Source organism: Anoplopoma fimbria, chromosome 22 (genome assembly GCF_027596085.1).
Source record: "Anoplopoma fimbria isolate UVic2021 breed Golden Eagle Sablefish chromosome 22, Afim_UVic_2022, whole genome shotgun sequence".
Classification (NCBI taxonomy): Eukaryota; Metazoa; Chordata; class Actinopteri; order Perciformes; family Anoplopomatidae; genus Anoplopoma; species Anoplopoma fimbria.
Genome location: NC_072470.1, coordinates 8439151 through 8464909, shown reverse-complemented (window position 1 = coordinate 8464909; position 25759 = coordinate 8439151). Strand labels below are relative to the sequence as shown.

Below are 25759 nucleotides of genomic sequence, written 5' to 3'. Positions count from 1 at the left end.
AGTGAGGAAGATGAGGTAAGTGATCTTACTCAGAACGAAGCCTTAACACTTTTCCTTTAGATATTAAAAAGCTAACCTGCAGACCCGTTCCAGTTCGACCAGGCACTCTGAATGCTTCTGCAGATGAACTGTCAACTGCTGCAGATGCAAAAGACAGAAACATAATTTAATAAAAAGACAAAAAAATAGAAAGATCTGTAATCCAAACATTAAAGATGAGGAATTCTGGTGCAAAAGAAAAGGAAAAAGAGGGATGTAGTTACCCTTAAACCCTGAATGTTCTTCAGGAGAATGTCACCAATCCGTTGATAGTCTCCTTTAATGTGGGCATTAGATCGACCCTCCCTAAGGAAGAGAAAACACATCAGGATCTTCTTTCACATGCAGGTACACTTATTCACCAGCAGGTGTCAGGCTACAACTACGTTTGTGTCACGCATGACTGGAAACGCTTCACTCAATTCCCACAAATCCCATTCATTTTACCAGCAAGTCCTTGGGCCCTCTCCAAGTCAAGGTTTGTGTGTGTGTGTGTGTGTGTGTGTGTGTGTGTGTGTGTGTGTGTGTGTGTGTGTGTGTGTGTGTGTGTGTGTGTCATTACAGAAATAACACAGACACGATTCCCACAGGAGGAGATGCATGTGCACATTTAGTTCCCATGCAAACTCACATTAAAATCACCTAGTTTGTCTGAAAGCTAAAAGCTAACAGTTTTCTGGAACAGACCTTTCAGATATCTGAATGGAGAACAGACGGATACTGACCACTGTGCCAGCCGCTGCTCCACCTCTTTGAGGAATCCCTGGTGAAACGTGTGGACCGGATCGTAGCTGGCAGAGATCAGGTTCTTCACGGAGTCTGGGAAGGCCTCTTCTTTCCCCGCAACACCATGGAAGGACTGCAACAGACAACACCGATTACAAATGCAGGATGCGGATTGTTGGTCTGATATCTATCTATTGACCAAATGATTAATCAATAAACTGACAAAATGATGTCAGAATGAGGAAAGAATCTGTAGTTGCTTTTACACAATAGATTTCTATGATAAAATGATGCTTTAAAACAAATGAATATACTCTATACAAGTTATTTTATGGTATAAAATTATCTGACTCTAATTGAAATAACTTAATAAATATAATCCACCCAAAAGCAGTTATTGTGATTACAAGTGACATATGTTAGGAACCACACACACACACACACACACACACACACACACACACACACACACACACACACACACACACACACACACACACACACACACACACACACACACACACACACACACACACACACACACACACACACACACACACACACACACACACACACACACACACACACACACACACACACACACACACACACACACACACACACACACACACACACACGATCCAGGAGGTAGGTGGGTCAGAGAGTGACTTGAAAGCACAATGACATTTGTTTGCCTGGAGGATAACCATCAGCGAGCTCACACACAAACACACACTGTGACCCTCCGCCGCCCCGACACCGAGGTGTTATATTCCACCTCAGAGTAAATCACACACGATTACGACAGCTAGGGCAGACAGGAGGCCGTCCAGCTGTTTCACAGAAGGACTCGGTGGGAGAGAGGAAGGGTGACAGCGAGAGAGGAGGGAGGGAGGGAGGGAGGTGAGGAGGGTGTGGGATCTCAAGACTGAGCGCTGCCAGCCAAAGAAAATATTTAAGAGGTTTTAAAAAAAGAACAAGCACACGCCAGTTCCTCCCACATCAAAGACGGGTGGAAACTACTGTTGGGAAGAAAAACAGCTGAGAGGGTGAAAAGAAAAAGAGAGGGGAATATGACTTTTTGTATTTTAGCGAGGTTAGAGGTCAGCTTCATAATATTAATGCTGCAGGTGCTTGAATCTGTGTTTTTTCTCTACTCCTGCTGCTAATGTTCCCTTCATTTGTTAGCAGAGACAGTAAAAAAAACACCCAGACAGTTAAGTTGAATCACATAAACACAAAAGACCAAATCTGACCCACATTAAGCCGCACTTTTATCCCAGGATTTAAGATGCAGACGTCGTGTTTATGCAGACGGAGGGGGTTTTTCCTCACTGTTGACTTTAGTGGTTTTACTTGTAAACTAAAGAGCCCGGAGCTAATAGTCCATCTGCATCTTCTTAAAGCACAAACATCGTACAAGTAGGAGGTGAATTGTAACACATGCGTTGCTTTCTTGTGGAAAATAACAGCGAGAATGTCACTTAAGTACGCTCACTGGGAAGCCGTGATCTGTCCTGCACAAGAAAAAAACCATAAAGCTTCAGATATTGAACCTCAGTCGTCGGTCGTGGGCCAAACTAAATGCACAGAAAAGTCCATTTTCGGGATGGGAATTACAAAACAGAGAGCCAAAACAGCCAAAGTAACTGATCTAATATTAATGTCACATGGCAGCTTGTGATTTTGGTTCCCAACATGCGGACTATAAAAACATCAAACGCACATCCTGATTCCAGCACAAACCGTCTCTGACTCACTGTTCCAACACATAAGCTTTTAAAAGACCAACTTTAGCTCAAAATGTGACCAGGTTGACTCACTATTCCAGCTTCAAGGCTTTAAAGAGGCCAAACTCGCTCTAATGTCTCTCTGGGTTGCCAGACCAGCTTTTCAAAGATCACTCTCACTCTCAGAAAAGTTGAGGATGGCCTTGCAGTTAGAAACCACATGGCAATAGATTCAACCACATGAGCTGAATAAAATATGTGTATTTCTTTACCTCGGTGATGACCTGCAGGTCTTTGAGGTAGGTCCGCTCTGTGGTCAACAGCTCCTTGGCTATGAAGTAAGCCTTGTCTGTGGGAAACTTCTGGACACAAACAGAGAGACCCATTCACTGACTGATCCACTGATTTATTCCATATTAATTCTTGGATGTTTTATAGAATATATATTTTGTATCTACCTTCCTCCTCGCCTCCTCTTCATCATCGTTGCGGACACATCCAGCATCACCGAGCAGCGGGCTGGTGAGAGGCGATAGATGCCGTCCCTCGGGACTCTGACCCAGGATGCCTGGGCTGCCGTTTACAGAGCCGTTGCCGTTGACAACCACACAGGGACTTCCATCCGGAGAGTCCTCTGAACCGGGACTTTCTGTAGGAGGAGAGGGAAAATAGGGAAAAATGGAAATGCGAGGGAGACGGGGGACAGGAGTAGAACAAAGAGGGAGATAAGGGAGAAGTTAAAATAGATTCTACATGTACTCTGCTTTCATAAAAAAAAAAAATCACTGCCATCTTTCTTATCATTTAATTATTATAGTGACGTTATCATTCTTTCACTCTCTGTGGAGGAAAAGGCGTCTACATTCACCCTGCTTTTAGAAGCTCAAGACATTCACACATTCCCCAAATGACTTCTCTAAATGTAAGCAACGTGTATGGTGATAAATTACAAGGTGAGACAATTAATCATCAACTGTGGGTCGGGACCCTGCTGTCATGGTAAGGCAGGTCGCCACATGACAAAAAAATGCTAGAATCACTCAACTCTGAGGGAGGCTACATCTACTAGATTTGTTTTTGATGAAATATGGTTAAAAAAAAAAAACTGTGCAAAAGGATCAAAAGAAGGAAAAATTGTTAAGTAGATGTTAGTAAGGAGCTATGGATTAAACATAGTGCATTATAAGGGTAAAGCAGTCGTGCAAATCAAAAATGTCAAATTGTCAGATTCATTTTCTGTAAAAAGACTTATCAATGACTTGTTTCAGCCCTGGTAGAAAATGCTTAATGGCAATCTATGATTACTGTTGAAATCTTTCTATTCCCTTTACAATGCACTATAGATATGATCTGTGATGAGGCCTGTTTTTTAACAGGAGTCTGGTCTGATTGTAGTTGAAATCTACTTCTTCACATCATCATCCGTACAGAAAAATAAAAAAAGTTAAAGCTACTTCTCACTACAGCTAGAGTCACTACAGAGGTTCACTACATGGTACTAAGTTGTGACTGTATACTTGCCCGGGTGCAAAGTTTTCCAAAGAGTCCACTGTTACACACCAAACTGGATCATGGGTAAAACCATGGCAACCACTGAGTGCAGATCTGTGACGGGCGCTATAAAAGAACTTGCCACCAAATACAGAAAAAACAAACTACAAAAAACACATGTGAAACAACGAGCTAGACAACATCAAACACAGACAGAGACGGGTCCAATCACGTGTGCACATGCACGACAACGAACAAAGCGAACAACTTCTACTCTACGGGCTAACTACCACAGCACAAGACACAAGGAGGGGTCGGGACTCGAGCAGGTTGAGGGTTTGGGGGGCGGGGCTGTTGGACAAATTTCTGGAGTCCCTTTTCTTGGAACATACAAGGTCGTTTTTTATTGACACTATAGTGCACACAGTTACAGTGTTAAAAAGAGAGATGAAGGGTAAAGAAATAAAAGAGTAGAACCTCAAAGAAGTCACAAGAAATAAAATCCAGTGGATGTTTTGTCATGAAAATAAAAAAAGGAACAGGTGTGCAGGAATTCGAAGTGTTACAAGGGTGACAAAGAAAAAACAGTGAGTCCGTGCATCAAGGGAAGAATTATCATTTCAATGCCTTTCTTTTGTAAAGAATATAAAGACTTTTTGGCAGCTCTTCAGTAAGATTTTCAGCAGTTTTGCACCTTTGCATGTTCAGTGCTTTAGAGATGTCGCAAAACTGCCACAAATCTTCAAATCAGAAAAGCCAGAAAGCCAGTTTATCCCGTCAAAAGAAGTCAGCCAGTCAGTAAAAAGTGTGTTATGTAAACAGAAAGAGAAGCAAAGATGTGATGCTAAAACGCCACCTTATACCATGTAAATACTCAAAATTAAAGAAAATAGTTTCACGTTTTGGGATATGTGCTTGTTCGGTTTCTTGCCGAGAGTTCGATGAGCAGATAGATACCACTATCAAACTCTTGGCAAGAAATAAAACAAGTGCATTTCCCAAAATGCTGAACTATTTGCTTTAAGCAGCCTGATATCAGTCAAACACGATCACATCATCACAGCGTGGACACCGCAGGAGGAAACTACAATCATTTCACTTTTTTGTTTTTAAGTAAATCTAGAAAATTTGGCTCTGATTAACTCCATTAACATACAAATTACAATATGAGTACAAAATCACAATCTATCAGTCTGTTACTGTATGTACAGTACATTAAGGTACAAAAAGCTTTAATGGAAGTGACTGCAAGTGCTATTTGGGTGACAGTGAAAGGGAGGACGTCTCAGCTCCAGTGTTCATGTGTGTGCGTGTGTGTGTGTGTGTGTGTGTGTGTGTCCATCTTCTGACAATACTCAGACTTTCACACTTTACAAAATGCCTCTCAAAGATACTTTGTTTTTGCACTTACGTCTGCATTAAGTTTAACTTTACTTGTATCTGTCTACCTTCGCCTTCTCGCTCTCCGTTAAATCAAAAACACTGGAGTTGAGTCAGCCCCGTATTGTCCTTGTGCACAGTGAGGGGCGAAAACACAAATGGTTTCTAAATATTTGAAAGAGACAGGGTGCAGTTAATTAATAATGACCGTGTCGTAACAAAAAAAAGGCATAAAAAGTTGCAAATATCCCATAAGAGGTGAAGAAAGAAACAGGAAAGCTACAAGTCGTTATGTTTGTGAAATACCGCACCTAATGCTTCTCAAACATTTGAAACCATTTTGAGCCCTATGACAGAAACGCCAAGAGACAAAGTGAGCAAAAACAGAGCAGAATGACAGAGAAAGCAGGGACATTGCTCGCCTGGTTAACATGCATTCAGAGTAAAGAAAAGGAAACGGTGAGAAAAAACAGTTCCCACTAACATGCTTTAAAAAAAACAAAAAACAGTGCATTTACAAAGCATGAAGCATGAACATTTGTTTCAGGAAGAAGCAGTAGGTCTGAGGAAAGAACCAGGTTGTTGGGCTTCAGAAGGTGACTACACATGATGAGATGCACTGTTTTCTGATATTAATTCTAGTTTAAATTGGTGTTTTAATGCATTCGTAAGCATCTTTAGTACCAAACTGTATGCATGCTAATTACCAGTATACTTGGTCTGCTACGTAGCAGGTACGTACATAAAAACAAATAAAAATCATGCATTGCAGTGAGCAAACAGCCAGCAAATGACAGTGACTGGGATGAAGTGCCAGCGATACTTCAGTAAACAGCATGGTAACAGCATCCAAAGAAAGTGAAAGCTACCTTTTTTTGTGCGTGTGGCTGCAGTGCACGCCAGGCGTCGAGCCAAGCAAAGCAGACAGCTGCGAGTGGGCACAGGTTTAAGGACGATGGTTGGCGTGTTTGATAATTGCTTATTGCGTGCGTAAGAAAGAAAGAACGATAAAAGAAAAAGCCCATGACCAGCCAACAGGATGCGTCTACAGTAGAAATTAGGAGCTTCAGTTATTATCAAAAATACAAAATATATAAAGGTTAGGGTCTTAATACTCTCCCTACTTGATGCAGATCTATTCAAATACTTGGTCCTGCACTAGTTGTAAATACAAAAAGAGAATTACGACATTAAAGTCTCTACCACAAATGTCCAAGTTACAGTGCAAGTCGCCCACAACAGACAGAAATCAATTTAAAAAGTGCTCCGAAAGAAATCAGCTCGGGCCAAAACCGATGAGAAAGGCAGACCGGCCCGCTAGCTACAGCCTCCACACAGCTTACACGTTTAACACAATGAACTACCAAGTGTAGTGTATTACTCTACAATCCATTGTCTACCAAGAACATTCAAATACACTGTACAATTAAAGGGGAATATCTCTCAGTTCAACAACCACATACTGTATACAACATCTGACGTACAAGTCTCCCCTTTAAAATCCATTAAAATCCCTTCATTAATGGACTCTTAAAGCCCTCCTATTGCACCAGACAACAGTGAAATAATTATAAAAGTGTGATTTAGAGAAAATGCTACACTAGGACACTAAACATTATTACAACAAGCAAGAACTCTATGAGGGGATGATGACCAAAAAAGGCAGCAGATCCTGGTCAACTCAACAGCTTTCAGAATCAATGCCACCTTCAAATCTATTCATATTTCAATAACAAGCATATACAAAAGGTGAGCTACAATCAGCAGAATCCTAATTCATCTTAAACGGAATAGATTTGAATAACGTCAATACTAGTAAATGATTTATGAAGAATTATCAAGAATTGCAGAAATAACTTCCCCATAAAAACTACGATTCAACATTCCTTCAGGTTTCCTAACTTCTCTACAAAATCTGTATTTTTTTTATCTGCACATACATCTAAACTGAATATACAGTTTTTAAGTTATGGCACATTGTTAGGAGGGTTACCTACAGTAGACTAATTAAAATGTTTATATGTGTGAAGTGAGACAAAAGTCAGCAGTTTGCATAAAAAAGTCAGTATAAAAATGAGGATTGTGGGGTTTAAAAACGTTTAGGACGTATTATTGATTCATCTAAAAGTAGGGTAGGTGTGTAGGTGCTTCTATTCACAATTAAAAACCCACCAAATATTCCAAACTCCAAAAATATGTTAAAACCTTTACACAAAATGTGTTTGTTTATATAAGGTGTATCAAAGCTAACCTAGTATAAACTGATGGACTTGCGCTGTGTACTTCTAGTAATGTAGCTGTATCTGTAATACACTAAATAAATGTGTTTCTTACGTCACAGGATTCTATTTGTTGTGCATTTTAATTCCTAACGAGAGGCCAAACTACTCGCCTATCTTCACCCTTCAACAGCTGAAAACCCGCCCTCCTACGTCTTCCTCGTTAAAGCGGTAACACCCTTCCTCCTCCTCCCCGTCTTGCCCCTCCCCCAGCTGGAGGCTCCCGTAGGAGAACTTGCTGCGAGGCATCGGGGACGAGTTCACGCCGTTGGAGTTCACCGAATTCCTGGAACTGACAGCGGCGGGATTGCCGTACATTAACGGATGGCTGTACGCGCTGCTACCAGTTTCCGACTCGGTGTCGCTGGTGTCGGAGCCGCTGCCGCTGCTGGTAGACCCGTCGATCATTTGGACCGGCTGGTTCAGGTTGTTGTGGTTGTTACGGGTTGGGTTGCTACCGGGCTTACCCTGACGACCGAACAACCGCTGCACCGTGTTGGAGCGCGCCTGACCTGGAACCACGAGGTTCCCCGTGTGATTGCCGTTTATTATAACCATCCGCCGCTCCATCGGGGCGGAACATGGGGCCTGGACGTGCGACCCGGAGCGATTGGGGTCGTGTTGGTGGACGGGTGTGGATGTCAGCTGGCTGAGAATGAATGGATCGGTGTCTGAGCGATTTCGCATGTTGTTGTTGTGGTACGGTTTGGCGAAATGTGGAGGCGTGCGGTTGGAGGTGATCGGGGAGTAGCTACCGTAGTGGTTTAGAGGGGGAGTGGTGGGACGGCGGGAGCTTCCACTGGGACAACTCCTGGACGTTTACTGAAATAATGCCCGCGGTCATCCCAACGCGGTGAGCCCGGCTGACCGTTTGCCATCTCTGCGTGACTGAGGGAGTTTGTGCGGTTGTGGAAGCTGCTGACCACCGGACTGGAGCACTGACTACGAGTCCCGGTCCCTAGCGGTCGCACTGCTGCTGCACCTTGCTTGTCTCGACCCTGAAAGATCTCGTCCAGCAGCGTGCTGTGGAGCGGGAGGCGGCCGTGAAATGAACCCCCATTGGGCAAAATGTCGTCATCTGTAAGCTCATGACTCGCGTTTAACTTGTTGGAAACCAGAGACTGATCTACTACGCTTCTGTTACCCAGCATGCCTTGCTGCTGCTGCAGCCCAATCCCACCCTGCTGTTGATGCTGCTGCATCAGCCCCTGGTGATTGGTGTGGTAGAACCCATTTACAGACCCGAACAGACTCCCAGCTTGCCCCCCATTGCGACTGCTACCCCCTTGCTTATTATTATAAACACAATGCTCATCCGCACTGCTGTCATTTGCACCGCTGTGGCCCCTGGGGGCCCTGTGGTTCTTTGTCACATCACATTCACTGTCTATGTCGCTGCAGTCTATGTAAGGAATAGAGGAGCTGCTGCCTTTGTTTGCCCTGCAGGATGGACCTGGGTTGAGGAACTGCGGGTCCGGAGCTGATCCGGTGCCGTGGTGGTTCTGTCTGGACTGAATCGGGTCCGAGCCGGGCGCTGCCACTATATCGTGGAAGCCGTTGGCGGCTGATGAGGCTGGTGGCGGCTCCTCTGAACCGTTACATTCAGCTCGATGGCCCAGTCTGGTTGAGTCAGGCTGGTCTGCTAACTGCACAGACATGGCACTCTGAGAAGACAAAAAGAGAGCGTTTTAAACGCATTAAACTGAATTCCAGGCTTTGAATAAAGAGGGCAGAGAGAGAGCAGACTGCATCCCCAGAGCTGCTCGGGACAAAAACAGCTTTGTGCTGTTGGCCAGAGAGCAGCGCCAGATTTAAGAGATAGAGAGTAGGAATAAAAAGAAGACAAAGAGACTCTGTAAATGTGTACAACAAGTAGAGTTAGAAGGAAATTTAAAGATATGCCAACTAGTAAAAACAAAAAACAAAACTATGTGTGAATAACAGTCGGTGTATGTTGGTTTTAAAGCGTGTATCACCTCTTTTGGCACTTGCGATCTGAAGGACGAAGACTGAGGCGTCATGCCGCTATTGGATAGGATCTTACTGTGCTTCCTGGAAAAAGAGGAGGGGGGAAGATGAGATGAAATCATGTGCAACTGATCAGGAAAACAGATATATGGTTGTTGTTGCTGTTGTTGGAGTGAGTGATTGAAACAAAGAAGAGAGCTTCACCTTTCAAATGGAAGTTTCTTGAGCTCCGAGTCTTTCACATAATCGATGATCTGCTTCTGGGTTCGACCGCTGCAGGTGATAAAAACAAAATAAACACAAATGCAAATATAGTAGTTTTCTATCCTTTCCCTTTCTTGGTCCTCTCCTTACCTGAACCGGAATGATGATCCTCTGGTGAAGAGGATGGGTTTGGGTTTGGGCTTGGGCTCCTCGAAGAGCCTGAAGAAGGCGTGATACTCGACACAGATCTTCCAGAAGATTTTACAGCAATCCCTGCTGGCCATGGCAAACTCCAGCGTGTCGTGATGGGCGCTCTGCTGCAAGACGCAGAGGCAGATGTGAGTGTGGAGGGAGGGAAGAAAAGATGCAGGAGGGGCAGGAAAAATAAGAAAGGATAAAGAAGATGTTGTATGGACTTACTTGTGGGTCTGCTCTCAGCTTTATAAGAAACCTTTTGCGTTTGAAGCTGAGCTTGCGAACCTTGGACCAGTTGAAGGCGTTAATTTTTGTGTACCCCTGAATAAAGGAAACATAATGAGAAGATTATTAATATTCATGGAAACTCATCATCTTACAAATGGAGAATGAACTTCTTCTACGCATACAATTTATTCTCCACATCCCAAAATGTCTATTGTTTTATTCCTGTAAATCCAAGGCACATAAAATAGATTTACTAGTTTCCTCTTCATCTTATCCCAAAAAACAAGTGAACTAGCACTCAACTCAAACAGCAGTAGTCAAGGAAAAACAGTAAATGCATTCCCCCTTTCAAGAAAGCATTTAAGGAATTTACAGCTTTTCTCTCTATATGCAGTCTCGCACCTGGAACAACTCACACAATTTTAAGGGTTTTAGGTAAGTTGTTAAGTTTGATATTTGTGGTTTCACCTGAAAAACCAGCACGCCAATGTGCGCCACAGCCAGACTGAGTTTAGTTCCCTCTCTGTCCTTGGCTGGGTGCAGACGAACACCGTACATCTCCAACCGCCGAGCGATTTCCAGTAGCTGGTAGTCTGACTCTGCAGGAGTCTGCCCGCTGTGGAGGAGAGGGATCAATCAACCCATTAATACGCATACTGATCAATCAACAGCTCATCTTTCTCAAGCTGAAGTAAAGAAATATAATCATATTTAGTTTTTATTCTTGTTCTGTTCGCTCGTAGATAAAGTTTCTCCACAGATAACCCTCTCCAAGTGTTAGACATGACCCACTACAGATTTCTGAGTGTAAAAACAACAAACAGTCTTTAAATACACGACAGGATCAGATGGTAAGACCCACTGTGGGCGGAAAGAAATCTGCCACATGAGAAGTTTGTTTCCTCGCAAATCGGAAAATAGCTTCCTGTTTCCTGTATGAGCTGCTGAATTAGCCACTTCCTTCCTGCTGAGGGAGGGAGGGGAGATCAGGATGCCCACAGAAAGAGTATGTGGTGCATGCCATGACTAATAATCAACACGTCGGTGGTTTTGTTTTCATCTCTCATCTGTGGTTTTGGGCGAACTTGCATCTCCAGAAAACAAGGAAATGCATTTGTCGTATTTTGCAAACAGTGATGGGAAAAGCAGAGCTGTAATGTAAACTAAAAGAGAGGTGCGCTGGGTGAATGTGTGGCCTCGAGGGCACAGAGAGAGCGCAATGTGGTATGTTTGCAGATAGCCACCTCTGCGGGGGAGGGATTAGTGTGTGTGTGTGTGTGTGTGTGTGTGTGTGTGTGTGTGTGTGTGTGTGTGTGTGTGTGTGTGTGTGTGTGTGTGAGTGTGAAACAGTCTTGGTTTAAGAGATAAACATCTCAGCAGGAGGGAGACGTATGGGCTGGGTGTAACTGTGCTAATGGGTGTGTTTGTGAGTACACATTTGAATAAACAGATAAACATCTCGATGTGTGAGAGCTGCTGTGAGAGTGTGAGTGTGAGTGTGAGTGTGTGTGTGTGTGTGTGTGTGTGTGTGTGAGTGTGTGCTTTATGTGACAACAGTTTCTCTGGACACCTTAAAGCCCAAGCTACAAACTGATCCCAAGTCAGACTATAGCTCAGTTTAGGATTGTTTTTCAAGTTAAGATAATCTATTTACAGGTAAACAGTGCTGCTGAAGCAACTTTTAAGCTAGTTAAGCTACTTTTTCATGTAAAAACCATACCAGACACACATGATTAATCAAACAGTGTATTTCTTTGTGCCTTAAAACATGTCTGAGGGTTTTTTACATTTAGAAATATTCTCACAGTGGAGATAAAATGCATAAAAAGCCATTCCAAACCAGTATAATTGTATATTACTATTAGAGCTGGAGCAATAAGGCAAATCATAGCAAGAATACTGAAATATAAGTAAATCCAACAACTCAGAAGGAAGTATTTATTGCGTTTTTCAGCTGTAGATCTGTGAAAAATTAACTTTGGCTTTGGAATGTTTGCAGATGAAAAAAGTTAATTAAAGATGTCACCTTGAGCTAAATTATATACAATTTTTTCTGACATTTTACATACGGTATACATTAAATGTTTTGTATAGGGTCGCATTTGCCCTCCTTTAATCTTCTAAAACCTGCATATGTGAGCCTGCACATACAGTAAATGCATGTGTGGACGTGTGTGATAACTCACACATGCTTGCGGTGGCAGTCAGTGATCTTGTCTCGGATGGCGTCCTGGTCGGGCAGGTACTTATTGTGGAGGAGGTGCTGCCAGCTCTGGGTCTCATCGAAATCTCCTATTTCAGCTGACGGAGGAGGAAGGAGGAGGAGAGGATTCAATATTTATTTTGAGTGAAAACGAAGAGAGAAATGAGGGTGGGTAGATGTAATAAAGAGTGTTGAGGAGAAGAGGAAATTGCCAAGATAAAGACCGCAGCAATCTAAGCAAATACAACAAAAGAAAACACATTTCCTGTCTCTATTCTTGTAAATTTTGAATCCGTCCTAATCTATTCTACAGTAGATCACATGAAGTGTGCTGATGCGTGCGTCCTCCATCTGTCCCAACACCAGCGACAATAAACCCTCATCGTGTACTGTAACAACCCCTCGGGTGTGAACACACAGGCTACAGCACTGCCGGTTACCACGGCAACCGAGTGCTATTCTTCAGCATGGTGTGCAGCTGCCAAGCCGCTGTCTGCGAGGCCGAACTGAATCCATTAATTGTACATCCTTCACATATGCTGCTGAATAAATAACAACTGTCGCTGTGATGAAGACGGAGAGCGTAACGAAGCAGCCGGGGCGATGAAAATAAAGTGTCCATCATATTCAAATATCTTAATACATTAAATTAGACACACGCAAGCTGTACATGCTCCCAAAGGGAATATCTGTCACGTGCTTCAGTATCCTGTGATTTATAGTCAGACTTTCACATGCTTTTTCATTACACTGGGTCCCACAATGAGACTACAGTCCATTTTTAGAAGTGGAAAACCTAAATTTCTGGCTTCACCGAGCTGTTAAAGTGTTTTTTTCTTCATTCAGACATTAAATGCTAGCATTACTGCTAATTGAAGCCACAAAACACGATTAAAGCGTGATATTCAATGCATAGGAGGGACCAATATTATAAAAAGTTAGGGTTTTTTGTTCCTTCACCTGCATGCATTTCAAAGGCAAAAGGTTTTTAGTTTTACATTTGTTTAGTTGCACTCACACTGAATGATGTGGGACACCATGAGAGCAGCGCTGGTGTCGTTGCAGATGAGACGACCGCAGGCCAGGTCGCGTTTAATCTGCAGAGCAAACAGATACCTGGAGATAGAGAGAGAGAATAAAAAGACAGAACACAGAAGAGAGTGTGGGAGGGAGAAAGACAGAAAGAAAGGAGGTGAAAAAAGGTTAATGCACACTTTATAATCTCACTTGTTAAAAGCAATTTCATTACAATCAGACTGCTGGCATTTAAATATATCCATTTATATGACTTCAAACCAATCCTTAATTGAGTTTATGACCTTTTCTGTTAATCATTATACAGTCGGCTACTTGAAACATGGACTTGACCTCATTCCCGCACACACACACACACACACCCAGCATGCACGTGTTGTCAGTTCTCGCCGCTGCATCCATCAAGAAAGAGCACTGACGGCAATATAAAGGAGACAGTTGTGCAGTAAGACAGCTGACCTGTAAACCTACAATCAGCTCAAAGACAAAACACACTCATAAAGTTTTGTGTTTTTATGGTTTTATTTTGAGTATTTGTTACATATTTCAGGATAAAGTCACTTAAGAGGACTTCATTATTTCCTTTTAAACACAGTTTGGATTATTCACTAGCTCTCTCCTTACTGTACAAGGACACATAGTGCAAGAGGTGCACATGCATGTGTGTATACGAGTGTGTGACTAATGGTCCACAGCAGCCTTTTATGTGGTATCCAATTCAACCTTTATATCACTGCATGATTATCTCTCTAATAAAGTTAATGAGGCTTTGGGGAGTTTTGATATCTTTTTTTAATTTGAGCCTGGAGTCATTTTACTATTTTAGAACGCCGCTACAATTTAGAGTGAAATCCATCACGACATTTCAAAAGTGTGCTATTTAACTTGATGGTTGATAAGCAGCACTAATTGGCCACGGTCACATATTAAATAAATGGCTAATATGTCTTCAAAGAAATCTTTCTTCCATCTGTCCGTTTACACTTTTAGTCCGTTTGTGCCCGCGTTAACCATCAAAGGAAACGCTGACAACAGTGAAATGCTGCAAGAGCCAAACAAAAGAATAAAAAAAAAAAGGGCTTGGTCCCCACTTCCTGTTTAACGCTGGAGTCAGCTGGCTCACTGCAGGACGATATGAGATCAGTGGAAGAAACTGGCCAGCTGAGAGGCCGAACAACGACAGTGGAAAATATGTAGAGCGTTCTGCACTGGTGATGAGCTTTTCCTGTGAAATTATAGTAATAATCCTCAAGATTTCAGTCCTGGTTGATTGTTAATTGTTGTATTTGTCAGGGACAAATACAATGCATTTCCTGCAGTAAGTAAAATACATAATTCTATGCATTCTATATGGTATTTAAAGTCTTAAAATAGTCTTAAATTGAACTTGGTGAAACCTGCTGAAGGCAATTTTAATCTAGAAAGGGAATGGCGGACCCTGCCACTAACAGTAAAAACTACTATATAGAGTAATTACAGATTGTAAATACACTGAATAGCTATTGCTAAAAAAGACTGAATAGTGGTTAAAAGAGGGGTTTGATTATAACTCTATTAAATCTCAAGAGGCACTACGCTCCCTTCCTGCTTGGCTCTGGTCTCAAGTAAACCCAGCTTGGAGCTTGGAGCGCAACAGAGCATCATGGGAAAATCTGTCCGGTCGAATGCTTTGTGCGGTCGCTGAAACTTGAAGTCCTGAATGAGCTTCCACGAGCACAGACTGTGCAGCCCGACTGTCAGACTAAACAAAACAGAGAGGCAGACAAGATGGGGGCTGATGATTATGAACATGGAGGCAATATGTGGAACATTTGGTCTATATAATCAAATCTTTGTATGCTAACGATAAAAAGAAGATGCTTCTTGGACACAGCTGGATGTTTGAGATTACTGCAACATGAAAATATGTCACATGTAAGTCTTTTCACAGTAAAACCGACCATTTTTCAAAGCTATGGATCAAAAGTGGTCAAAGCATTCATCTCCTTTTAACTGCTTTGGAAGAACAAATGTGTTTCATGAGCCTGGTTCACAGAGAGGAAGAAAAAGAGCTTGTTTGATGTTATGGCATGTTGATATAAATGTGTTATAAGTGTCTGGCTAGAAAAAGGACAAAACAAGATGCAAACATATTGCAACTACGCCTCTGCTTTATGTTTGGACACAGCTGTTTTAAACTCCTCCTGAAGGACTGGAAAACATTCTGGCTGAACAGAAAACCAAAAGCAAAACAGACCTTCTTTTAATCTAAGTTATTCGTCCTAAGATAGGTGTGGTTTTCAGCGTGGAGAAGACCTACCGAGTCAGCTCCTCCAAGAGCTGTGTGTGGTCAGGAGGGAAGAACTTCACCACAAAACGAAGGATGGTGTTTTTAGGCCCTGAAGGAGAGGAAAGAAGGGAGGTTATAGGTTATATATTCGGATATAATCAAGAAAAAGACATTTTTGACACTCGTCATTCACTGATCTTACTTACGTCTAATCTGTTTCAGTGTTGGCTTCAGCAGATCCAGCCACACCTATGGAGGAGGAAGCACTGATTAGTTTTATTTAAAGGATTTTCTCCTTTCTGCCTCATATGCTGCTTGTAATAAAATTCACACTCGCTAACATGCACAGGATAACAAAGGCTCTGTACTTGATCTTTAGCTTAGTGTATTTGCGTGTTGGTCTGCATCTTCCTGTGTATGTGTGTTGACAATGTTGTCCCCATTTCCTTAGCATTACATCATTTGTTCCATCGATCCACTTCAAAGTATTTTCTTATGCCTGAGGCCCTGAAATGCACAGTGACACTCCAGTGTTTCAGTACACTGGAATATTTGTGTGTGCATATTGAGAGATAATCGTGTCTGACTGTTGTCCTCCAACTTTCCCTCATTAGTAACTTGTTCACGCACTAATGCAGACTCTAGGTGCAGGCGTTAGCAGCAGTAGAGACAATAGCATCTGCTGGAACGGTGTGCAAATTATTACAACCAGCTGCTCCTGCATGAGCGAGGAGGAACGACTGAGTCCAGGTTAAAACTGTATCGATGTAGATGAAAGAAAGATATGCAAAACAGGAAGTGTCTGAGTGTGGACCCATGTGATTAAAGTTTAAGTTTCCCTGAGAGCAACAGTGCTTCGAGCACTTAGCAAAGTGGACATTTGGAGGAAGATCCTCTGAATATGCTGCAAAAAGATTTCAGATGCTAAATGTAGATCTGAGTGAGTCATGTGGTTTTAAAACCAGACGGCAAACATGAGAACGCTTCTGTTGAAAGTTCCCCTATAGATTGTAGATGCAGGCTATAGTAGGAAAGAAATTATTTATTGTGTGAATTTTGTAAATAAAGAAAAGGCTTTCTTGCTAAGAAATGCTGCACTTTAAGGAGTAAAAATAAAACACATTGAACCATATGGGCAAAAATAACAGGTAGAACACAAGACTTTGTATGTGTGAGTCCCTCTCACCGTCATCTTGCGGTGGTCCTGGTACTCCAGTCCAAAATAGTCTCCCTCAGCCAGATTGAGATGAACACAAACCAGGTCAAACAGCACTTTGCCTGGGGAACGTTGCTGCAAGAGAAGAACAGAGGTGGAAAAACGCAAATTAGATTAAAGATAAAGGAGGAAACTGGATGACGGGAGAGGTGAGAAGAGGAAAGGAAAGTAATGCAAATGGCAAAATGTCACACGGCATCTCATCAGGGGAGTGCTGAGTCTTTCAAAAGGTCATCTGTAAATGATTTAAGTCTCCACATGTGTCTTATTCTAAAAACAACCTGGCGGGGACAGATAGAGACACTGAAAACCCCTGACTAGTGGACACCATTTTCTCTAACGAGCCTCTCCTCGCTTAACAAGCCACTGACCTTTGACCTTGATGTGAGGTCTCTTCTTCAGGTTTGGGTCTAATGAATAGCTGGAGGCCGATGCTCAGCTCAGTGTGTTCAGAAACAACAACAACGCTGCAGGAAAAGCGTTTGTGTTCTCTGTCTAATGATGCAGCCTCGCCTGACGATGGCAATGCGGAGAAAGCATTGATTTGTTAGCATGTATGTAGCATCGTTTTGTCCGGACTCACTCAGTAGCAGGAGCATTTCAAGCAGCAAATAAACTGCTCTTCAAGATTTGGGATTTTCCAAAATAGACACAGACGTGGAACTAAACCCCAAATTAGCCCAGAATAATTTTCCCCGCGGCAGTTTGTAGTTAAATGGCACCACCCTGAAGAGTTACAGGGTGCTATTATACATTCAGTGAGTTTGATGAGGCTCTAGTCAAGAGAATGTGTATTATATGATGGCAAACATCCATTCATATGACAGGAAAATATAATTATAGTAGATACACTTTTTAGAAATGTTATGTTTTTCCGGATTGTCCTATCTCTTCTCTTTCAATTTCCTTAAATAGAACTTCTTATTTGAGTAAACAGTGGAGACAAATAGCAGGACAGACTAGGTGATTTAAAATGCCCAAAAAACATAAAACATTTTTAAACACAAGCATGTGCTGTTGTGTGTGTGAAAAGAAAAAGAGGCACAGAAGAAAAACCAGGAGGAGAAGATTTAGAGCAGTGAAGGCCGGTGTGAGCCAAGTCTGTCACCATCTGGCTACCGTGTGTGTGTGTGTGTGTGTGTGTGTGTGTGTGTGTGTGTGTGTGTGTGTGTGTGTGTGTGTGTGTGTGTGTGTGTGTGTGTGTGTGTGTGTGTGTCCATCTGCTTCTGTGTGGTCAGCCTGTCTGTAGGGACACACCCACACACACACTCACGCTACACAAGCCCTCGCGAAGCAACAATGCTAGTTGATCACAACATGTCAAGTTATTCTGCTGTCAGATTGCAAAGAATTGAAATCCTGTGTGCATGTTACGACGGAGAGACTTGACAGATGCCACGGTCACGAGCAGAAGCTCAGGGATCCCTGGAGTTTGGACATGATCCAGGTCTAGTGGTAATCTTGGTAATTGAGAGAACACGTTGGAAGACAATCTCTGAGCTTTTTTCTCAGCATTTATTGTGTTATAAACAACTTCTTTGTCATTCATCTGCATTGTTTTTTTTATTAAAACATAGTTTCCGTTAACTATGCACGATTTAAATATGCTTTTAATTTATTTAAATGGAAACTTCTGTATGAACTTCAACAATACAGAGTCCAGTTTTCTGCAAAACAATGTTGGGTCAGAGGAGACAAGAGTTTCATCATGTGACCCAAGAGGAGGAAGACATTGGAGTATGGCGTTAGACGGAGGAAACGAAATTTAGGACAAACAAAACCTTGTATTTTTTGTTACTTTCACTTGTCAGAATCAGTCTTTTTTTTTTATATAGTGTCACAATCCTGCACAGAAGAAGTCTAGCGTCAGAGAAAGAAACTGAAAACATTCGGAAACCTAGGTGCACCAGGTCACGTCGAACAAGATTAACTTAATTAGCCCTAGGAAGATTTCCCAGTATGTTTCGGGCAAAAGCAATTTCCTTTTAATTCAGCAAACCCTCCTCCAGTGACTACAGTAAGGCCGTGTGTGTATGCATCGGGGAGGTATCCCATATCACATTCAAGTTATGTGAGACGGTGGAACGCAGAGGGGAATGTCATTTAAGGGAATGGTGGTGAAATCTTGAGTTATCAATACCAGTTAGAATAACAAAGGCGTCACGAACACATGATGTGTCCCGAACCTGACAGCATGGAGTCTAGAGCTTCACTAACAACAAGCTGGCAGGAAAAAGATCTAAATGTACTCTCAGCTGTGTTAAAAAGGGAGCTGTAATGAAAAGGTGAGAGCAGAGGTACTGGAAAGTGAGGAAAAGCTGAATCCCAAACAGTCTTGAACCCAATAGGCGTGTTCAGATCAGCTCTTTTTTTGAGCAAACCTCTAAAAACAACACAGCAGCCGGCCAAGTTCACAGACTCTGGTCAGCAGAGTGATGATAGAAGCAGCCTTCAAAACGTCAAAGCTGTGTGTGGAGAGAGTGTAGAAAATGAAACCTTTAAAGCTTGATAATCTCAGAGTTGATACACAGAGGTTTATTAAGACTAAACCACATTTAAGGTCTTCAAATTTGTAGCGTTTCACTTTCAGGTTTCAGTGAAGAGAGGAAATGAGAGAGAAGAGTGAGATGATATGAAACAGTTGTCAGGACTCTGAATACTGTGTAGACTTCTCCTTTCACTTACAGGTATAGTTTCCTTTTGTGTGAGATTATACCTGCAAATTTCCGCTCAATTCCTAATCCCAAACTAAGAGCACTTCCTAACACTTGTTGCGTCTTAAATGGTCAAGATCAAAAAGGTCAAGGATTCTCCGGATGCGGAGAGGGATGTCCTTTATCTCTTCCATGGGAAAGTTTTGTTGGATGAGTCAGAGTTCCTCTCCTTTGTGCTTTTTTTATGACATTTTTAGAATCTCAAAATGAAAGGAAAGCCCTGGAAATGGAAGAAGGGGGAAAATCTGGATTTCACCATCAAAACAGCAGTTTTTATATTATTCTTTATAAAACGTGTCATTTTACAGACATTTTAAGCATTAAAATGTCACATGTAATTAACATTGAAATGTTTAAAAGCAACTTTCAGAGGCTTCATCTTAGTTTAATAAGGGGAAGCCATCTTTATTCATGAAACTAAAGCTGCACTGCATAAACAGCACTTTTCCTTGTTTACAATCCAAAGTTTCAAACTGAATTCCTGAAAGTTTTTGACTGTGATAGGTAGTTTGGCTTGTTGGTTCAGGCTGTAACTTTCTCAAAAATATTTGTTAATGCACTGAAAAACACTGAGCCAATGGTGCTCACTCAGTTAAAGTGGCACTTTGAATGGAACAGCCTGTTCTCATGATCTTGGCAACAGTTTAAGCAGAGGAAATGGTCCTCCGGCCGAGGTCAAACGTTATAAACATAGGTTTTGTTTATTAAAAAACATCAGAATAAGAGTAAACTTGGTGTTGCACTTAATGGGTAACAAATAAAGAGATTAAGAATCTCCTACATGTTCAAAGTTTGAGAGTTTTATGGTCTAAAAATAACCGCTGTGTTGAACTGTTTCAGCTGAGCAGAGCAGACCGAGCTCCTTTCAGTTCAAATCACAATCCCTTCATTCAGTAACTCACCAGTGAGCCCTTCTTAGTGAGTCAAACACACACACACAAAGAGACATTTTCTCCATATCTAGGAGGGTGATATTTGTCTGATGTAGCAGAATGGCGCTCTGCAAATCCAGACATATTGAGCACTTGCTCTGCAGCATGTTGCACACAGTGACACATTCATTGGCATGTGTGCATCGCATGCAGACACTCAATTAAAGAGTCTGAGAAAAGCTGTTGAAGTCAGATTTTCCTGCTGCACCTCTGGACTGTAAACGCTGCCTGTTAGGGCCAAGGTCGTGTCCTTACTTAAAAGGCAGGTTCCAGTTTCACACAGCTGTCCTTTCGGGCCTCACACCAACATGGCTCTTGTGTTTTTTACATAATTAGAAGGCTAGCAGGTCTAGCAGTGAGCCTTAACAACCAACGGGCCATCGGTGGATTCTGGCTTCAGGCCATCATGCAAGCTGAGAAAATACTTCCAAGAGGACAAGTTGAGCAAAATAGATCCAGACCTGGAAAAAAAACAAAACACTAGCATGTCTGTTTGCAATGCATCTTTTCATTGTGTCCTCTATTTACCTGCTCTCTCCAAAATGTTCTATTTTTCAGCAAGTGAGAGTCACGAACTCTCTGCAGCTGCGGCGGCCGCTTCCTCTTTCTGTTTACTTTTCATAAAGTGACTCAGGGAATTTTCTCGACGCAAATTATAGTGGTGCCCCCGAAACAAAACTTACGTTAGGGGGGGGCTGTGTGTCACAACCGAGTACAAAAACACCCTTTACAGTCAGCTGGCACGTTGATCGTGGTAGATCCCACGCAGCGGGTGGTTCTGGTTTGTGTTACTGACAATAAACAAGGTTGAAAAAGAAGCCCAAATCAAAAGGTCAATGTGTGGGTTGGAATCTTCCTTATGGACTCACTTTCACTCTTATCTGGTGTCATGACTCCACTTAACCCGTGGATCTTTGCTTATCGGGAACACTTGCCAGTAAGATGTCAACATATCTGTCTACTCATCAGACTGTCTCTCTGCCAAACCCACCCTCGCTAAATCATCCGCCTGCAAAAACACCAAGAAGATTCAGCAAATCCAAGTCCTCTCTCCTGCTACAAGCTTGTTGTCTGGCTAAACTGGGATGTTGTATTTCAAAGTAATTGCTGTCCCTTTTCTACTATCCCGTCGCCTTTAGCCCCTCGAGGCCTATAGCTAAGAAAACCTTCATATATTTCACTTCACTTTCTCTATTTAGTCTTTATTATCCCCTATTGTCACTGTTTCTCTGTGGCCTTTGTGTTAGAGATGAATGGCTAATGAAAATGCATCAATTATAGTAAGAGGCCTCTATATATAAGCAGGTTAGTAGTTAGTAAAACAGTCACACCAGTAGTCTGTGTGTTCATAACTTAAAGAACAATCTGTATCTCCTATATTCTGAAAATCACAGCAGTGTTCCATTTAAAAGTACACATATTTTACCTATTCATTACTGTGTTTATCTTCCAATATTTTCCTTCACTCTCCATTTCCACAGATCCAGTCTTGCCCTGAAAACTATGGCCAAGTAAAATATTCTCACCATCTGCCGTGGTGTGCTGAGGGTTTACAGAGAGCCCCGTGGCGTCACTGATGCAAATGACCTATGAAATCGGCCCCCCGAAAAAGTTGAGCAAACATGGCATTTGTAGCATTCATACTTTGGATTATGACAGATCACATTTGGTTGATGCGGTCCACTGCAAGAATTACAAACTTAGAAAAGGAAATTTCCTAAGTGTCGAGGCTTATCTACCTTTCCGGAAATTAAAAATCAAGATATCTCACTGTCCCTGCAGATTTGTGATTTTCAAAAAGAGACATGCATGAAATAAAAGAATATGACTCGAGGCGAACTGCCGTGAAGTAAGGGGGGATGTTTGAGAGGTACTTTCTGTAGCCCTGCACTCAGACTAATGTCAACAGGGATAGAAACCAGATGGCTGAGACTGATGATAAGAACGCTCCACGGGGGAAAAGACAGGGAAAAAAAACACCTCAAAGCTGTTCAGCTTCTCGCTTCAGTCCCCTGCTATGAATTCCAGCAGGGATCTTTGTCGGGCAGATGAGAGAAGAATACGATGTTATTACTTTGAGAAATAACTTTAAAATTGTACCATCACTGTATGTTTTATATTTTTTTTAATCACAATTTATCAGCAATCGCCCCATAAATTGAACTTTCTAGCTTCAAAGTAGCTTTCATAACTTCAAAGTTATGTGACAAAGAGATTAGAGGAGAGAAGTGAGAGATATGGGAAGACTGCAAATGAAAGAGATAGTTATACCCTGCTGAGCCAGGGAATCACCTGAACCTTAACTCAACTGCTGTCTGGCTGTGACTGTGCGTACTAAGCAGTAATTTGAGCTGTAAATCGCTACAGTTTTTCTTTATTCTCATGGACAACCTTATCATGAAACTCTGAAGATTTTCACACCAGAGAGAGTAAGCCGCATCCTGCTGCTAAACTGCAGGTCAATGGGCCAAAAATCAACAGAGTAGACACAGCTTGAGTTACAGCAACATGCAGTTTGACCTACAGATAACATTCTTGGGAAGTTTAAATCATTTTCAATAGAATCTTTTTGCGTTTCTTTCTACCTTATCTGGTTTGTATGCATGCCACAATTCTGTCCTGCTCCCAGACCTTTTCCTTGAGGAGTGGTTCCCGAGGGCTGAAAATAAACGAGCCCCTGCAATGTTTAATAGCCTAAACACACGGGCAATTTTCTAAAAGGGCAGACTATAGTAGTCCATAAAATGTGGTTTAGTAGTGTCATGTTAAAGTCATTTTCAGAGTGCTAGTTCTTCAGCTTTAGAACTGATGGTACAGCTTTATTTAATGCTGAGCAGACAAATTACAAAGATCACCCGCTGTTGATCATCATCCCCACTGTGGATTTCCTAGAAGCCTGTTGGTATTGGCGTGAATTATGAGGTATTTAGTAAAGGAACAGGTTTTTATGCCTTTCATTTTATGTGATTTTATGCAATACTTGCAAAAATGTTTTAGTACCTGCGCTGCAATAGACATTCTTGGTATGAGGATGAAGAAGAGTTCAACATACCAGTGAACAGCGGGACAGCTGGGAGAGGCTTCCTCCCTCCTCGACTGTCCACCAATCACATCCCCTCGCTCAGATTAGGTTAAACGGCTTAACCCGCTGGCAAGACGTCAGAGCCAGCTCCTCCACACTATCAGAAGGGAGAGGCCTCTGGGTTCACACATGCACACACACAAACAGATGGACACACACACACACACATGGACACACACACACACACACACACACACACACACACACACATATGTCTAACCGGACTGTTGAATAAACAGCATGTTGGCAAAATACCTGCTAGCATTGTCAGCAGTGACAGCAAGGCACTGTGGGAAATCAAACTGGCAGCACCCCTGATGGGGGAAGATGAAAATGCCTCCAGGCTGCAATGAAGACAACAGTGTGTCTCAGTGTGTGTTTCTGTGTGTGTTCACAGCCCACTTGAGGCAGACAATTAAATTGAGCAGCAGATGGGAACACATGCACGATGTTGTACCATTAAAAAAAGCAATTGGTGTCTCGTGTAGGATGGCGGCGGGTACTTTTGTACTACGCCTCGTGCTATAATGAGGTCTGTAAATCTCACAACAGGGCTGCTTTGTTTCCTAAAAGCCTCTGGAGCTCCGTCGAGACACTGGACGGTAAAATGGAAGCTTTTATTTTACAGTAGGAGCACACCTGTAGCTGAACACCATCCTTATGCATAGTTTAACTGTGAGTGCTAACATGCCAAAGAGCTATGGTAGCCGACCCCGTGGTGCATGCATGCGTTACATATCTGACATTCTGAGGTTATCTTTATAATGAAAACACTTGATACTCTAACGCAGAGGTTTTCAAACAGAGTGAAGTGATGCTGAAATACTGCTTAAGGTGTAATTTAGGTTGCTCACCAACACGGTCAGCAGTTGGAGCAACAGCAGTGGCCCTTAACAAACATCTCATGGAAAGCTATTAAGGTAATTATTCTGTCTGTATATATAATATTTTTAGTTATTGTGGATTTTTTACTTATTTAAGTAATTAATTTATTTCTTTACTGTGTGGTTACTTATTTATAATACTTGTTTTGATCTTGTTTTTACCATGTCTCTTGTTTGCACTATCCTCTCTGCTGCTGTAATCCTGCAAATCCCCCTCCACTGCGGGACTAAGAAAGGATTATCTTATCTTATCTTATCTAATGATCTACATAATATACATCCATAAATCGTCTTAGAGATCATATAAAAAAAGACGGTACTTATAACTCCAGAACTTGCCTGAGAAGCATCAAGTTTTAAGTTTTCTAAAGTATCAAAGTAATCCAGTGGTAGTTGTCTGTGCAGCCATGGGTACAATGCAGAGCTGCTAATAGATGATTCTGCATACTTGTAATCCAATTTGCCAACATGTAAACAAATATAGGCTCAAGTTATAGCCCACAGTATAACTGGATCCATAACAGCATTATAGTTCCTGTTAATGTCGCCAAAGCATCATGGGATTTGTAGTTCTAAAAACATAGAGCATGAGAGCTTTAGGTTCCTCACCCCGTTTAACCTCACAGCAGAGAACCAGCCTTTAATAGCAAGTCACACATGTGTTTTTGTTTGTGCATGCGTTGCAGAAACAAATGATTTACAAGCCAACAATAGGGTGTGGAAACACAATTGAATAATCAACTAAGCCTGCAGTAAACACATATGTGTGTGTCGTAATGGAGACACCCGGATGACTTATAAGGAAGGAATAGTATTTTAAATTACACCACAGATAAATGTCTTCAGTGTAATTAAAACTGGATATCTCAGCAACATCAAAGCATGTCAATCAAATACACATTTATTACCATAAACACCAATTTTACAATCCCTGCAGCATCTCCACTTCAAATGAAATGTTTCCAAATGGCACTGATGCGTTAAAAAGCAGCACAAAGCTCACTCAATCCATACGAGGGTGAGAAAAAAAACACACTTCAATGATCACATAAATCAAATCACAGCCAAAGCCAGAAGTGGTGACAGTGATTCATCTGGGACGCAACACTGGAAATTCCCAATTAGGGCAGTAAAGGAACAGTCTGCTCAAAAGTCTGCAGTGAGTTATGATGGGAATGATGAGA

The 25759-nt window shown here is 42.0% G+C and overlaps 1 protein-coding gene across 2 annotated transcripts in view; it reads right to left on the bottom strand.

Moving 5' to 3' along the window:
* LOC129111601 (FERM, ARHGEF and pleckstrin domain-containing protein 1-like) overlaps positions 1-25759 on the bottom strand; it is a 44862-nt gene that overhangs the window by 5235 nt on the left and 13868 nt on the right. The window contains exons 3-18 of one of the 2 annotated variants that reach the window (XM_054623610.1): positions 16934-17038; positions 15954-15996; positions 15778-15856; positions 13462-13559; positions 12427-12541; positions 10709-10856; positions 10238-10333; positions 9968-10134; positions 9818-9886; positions 9622-9697; positions 9099-9309; positions 2954-3144; positions 2768-2857; positions 765-898; positions 264-345; positions 77-138 (exon numbers count right to left, since the gene is read on the bottom strand). In XM_054623610.1, coding sequence (XP_054479585.1) covers positions 77-138; positions 264-345; positions 765-898; positions 2768-2857; positions 2954-3144; positions 9099-9309; positions 9622-9697; positions 9818-9886; positions 9968-10134; positions 10238-10333; positions 10709-10856; positions 12427-12541; positions 13462-13559; positions 15778-15856; positions 15954-15996; positions 16934-17038 — 1766 coding nt within the window. The remainder of the gene's footprint in view (positions 1-76; positions 139-263; positions 346-764; positions 899-2767; positions 2858-2953; positions 3145-9098; positions 9310-9621; positions 9698-9817; positions 9887-9967; positions 10135-10237; positions 10334-10708; positions 10857-12426; positions 12542-13461; positions 13560-15777; positions 15857-15953; positions 15997-16933; positions 17039-25759) is intronic. The other variant, XM_054623611.1, reaches the window with a different exon arrangement.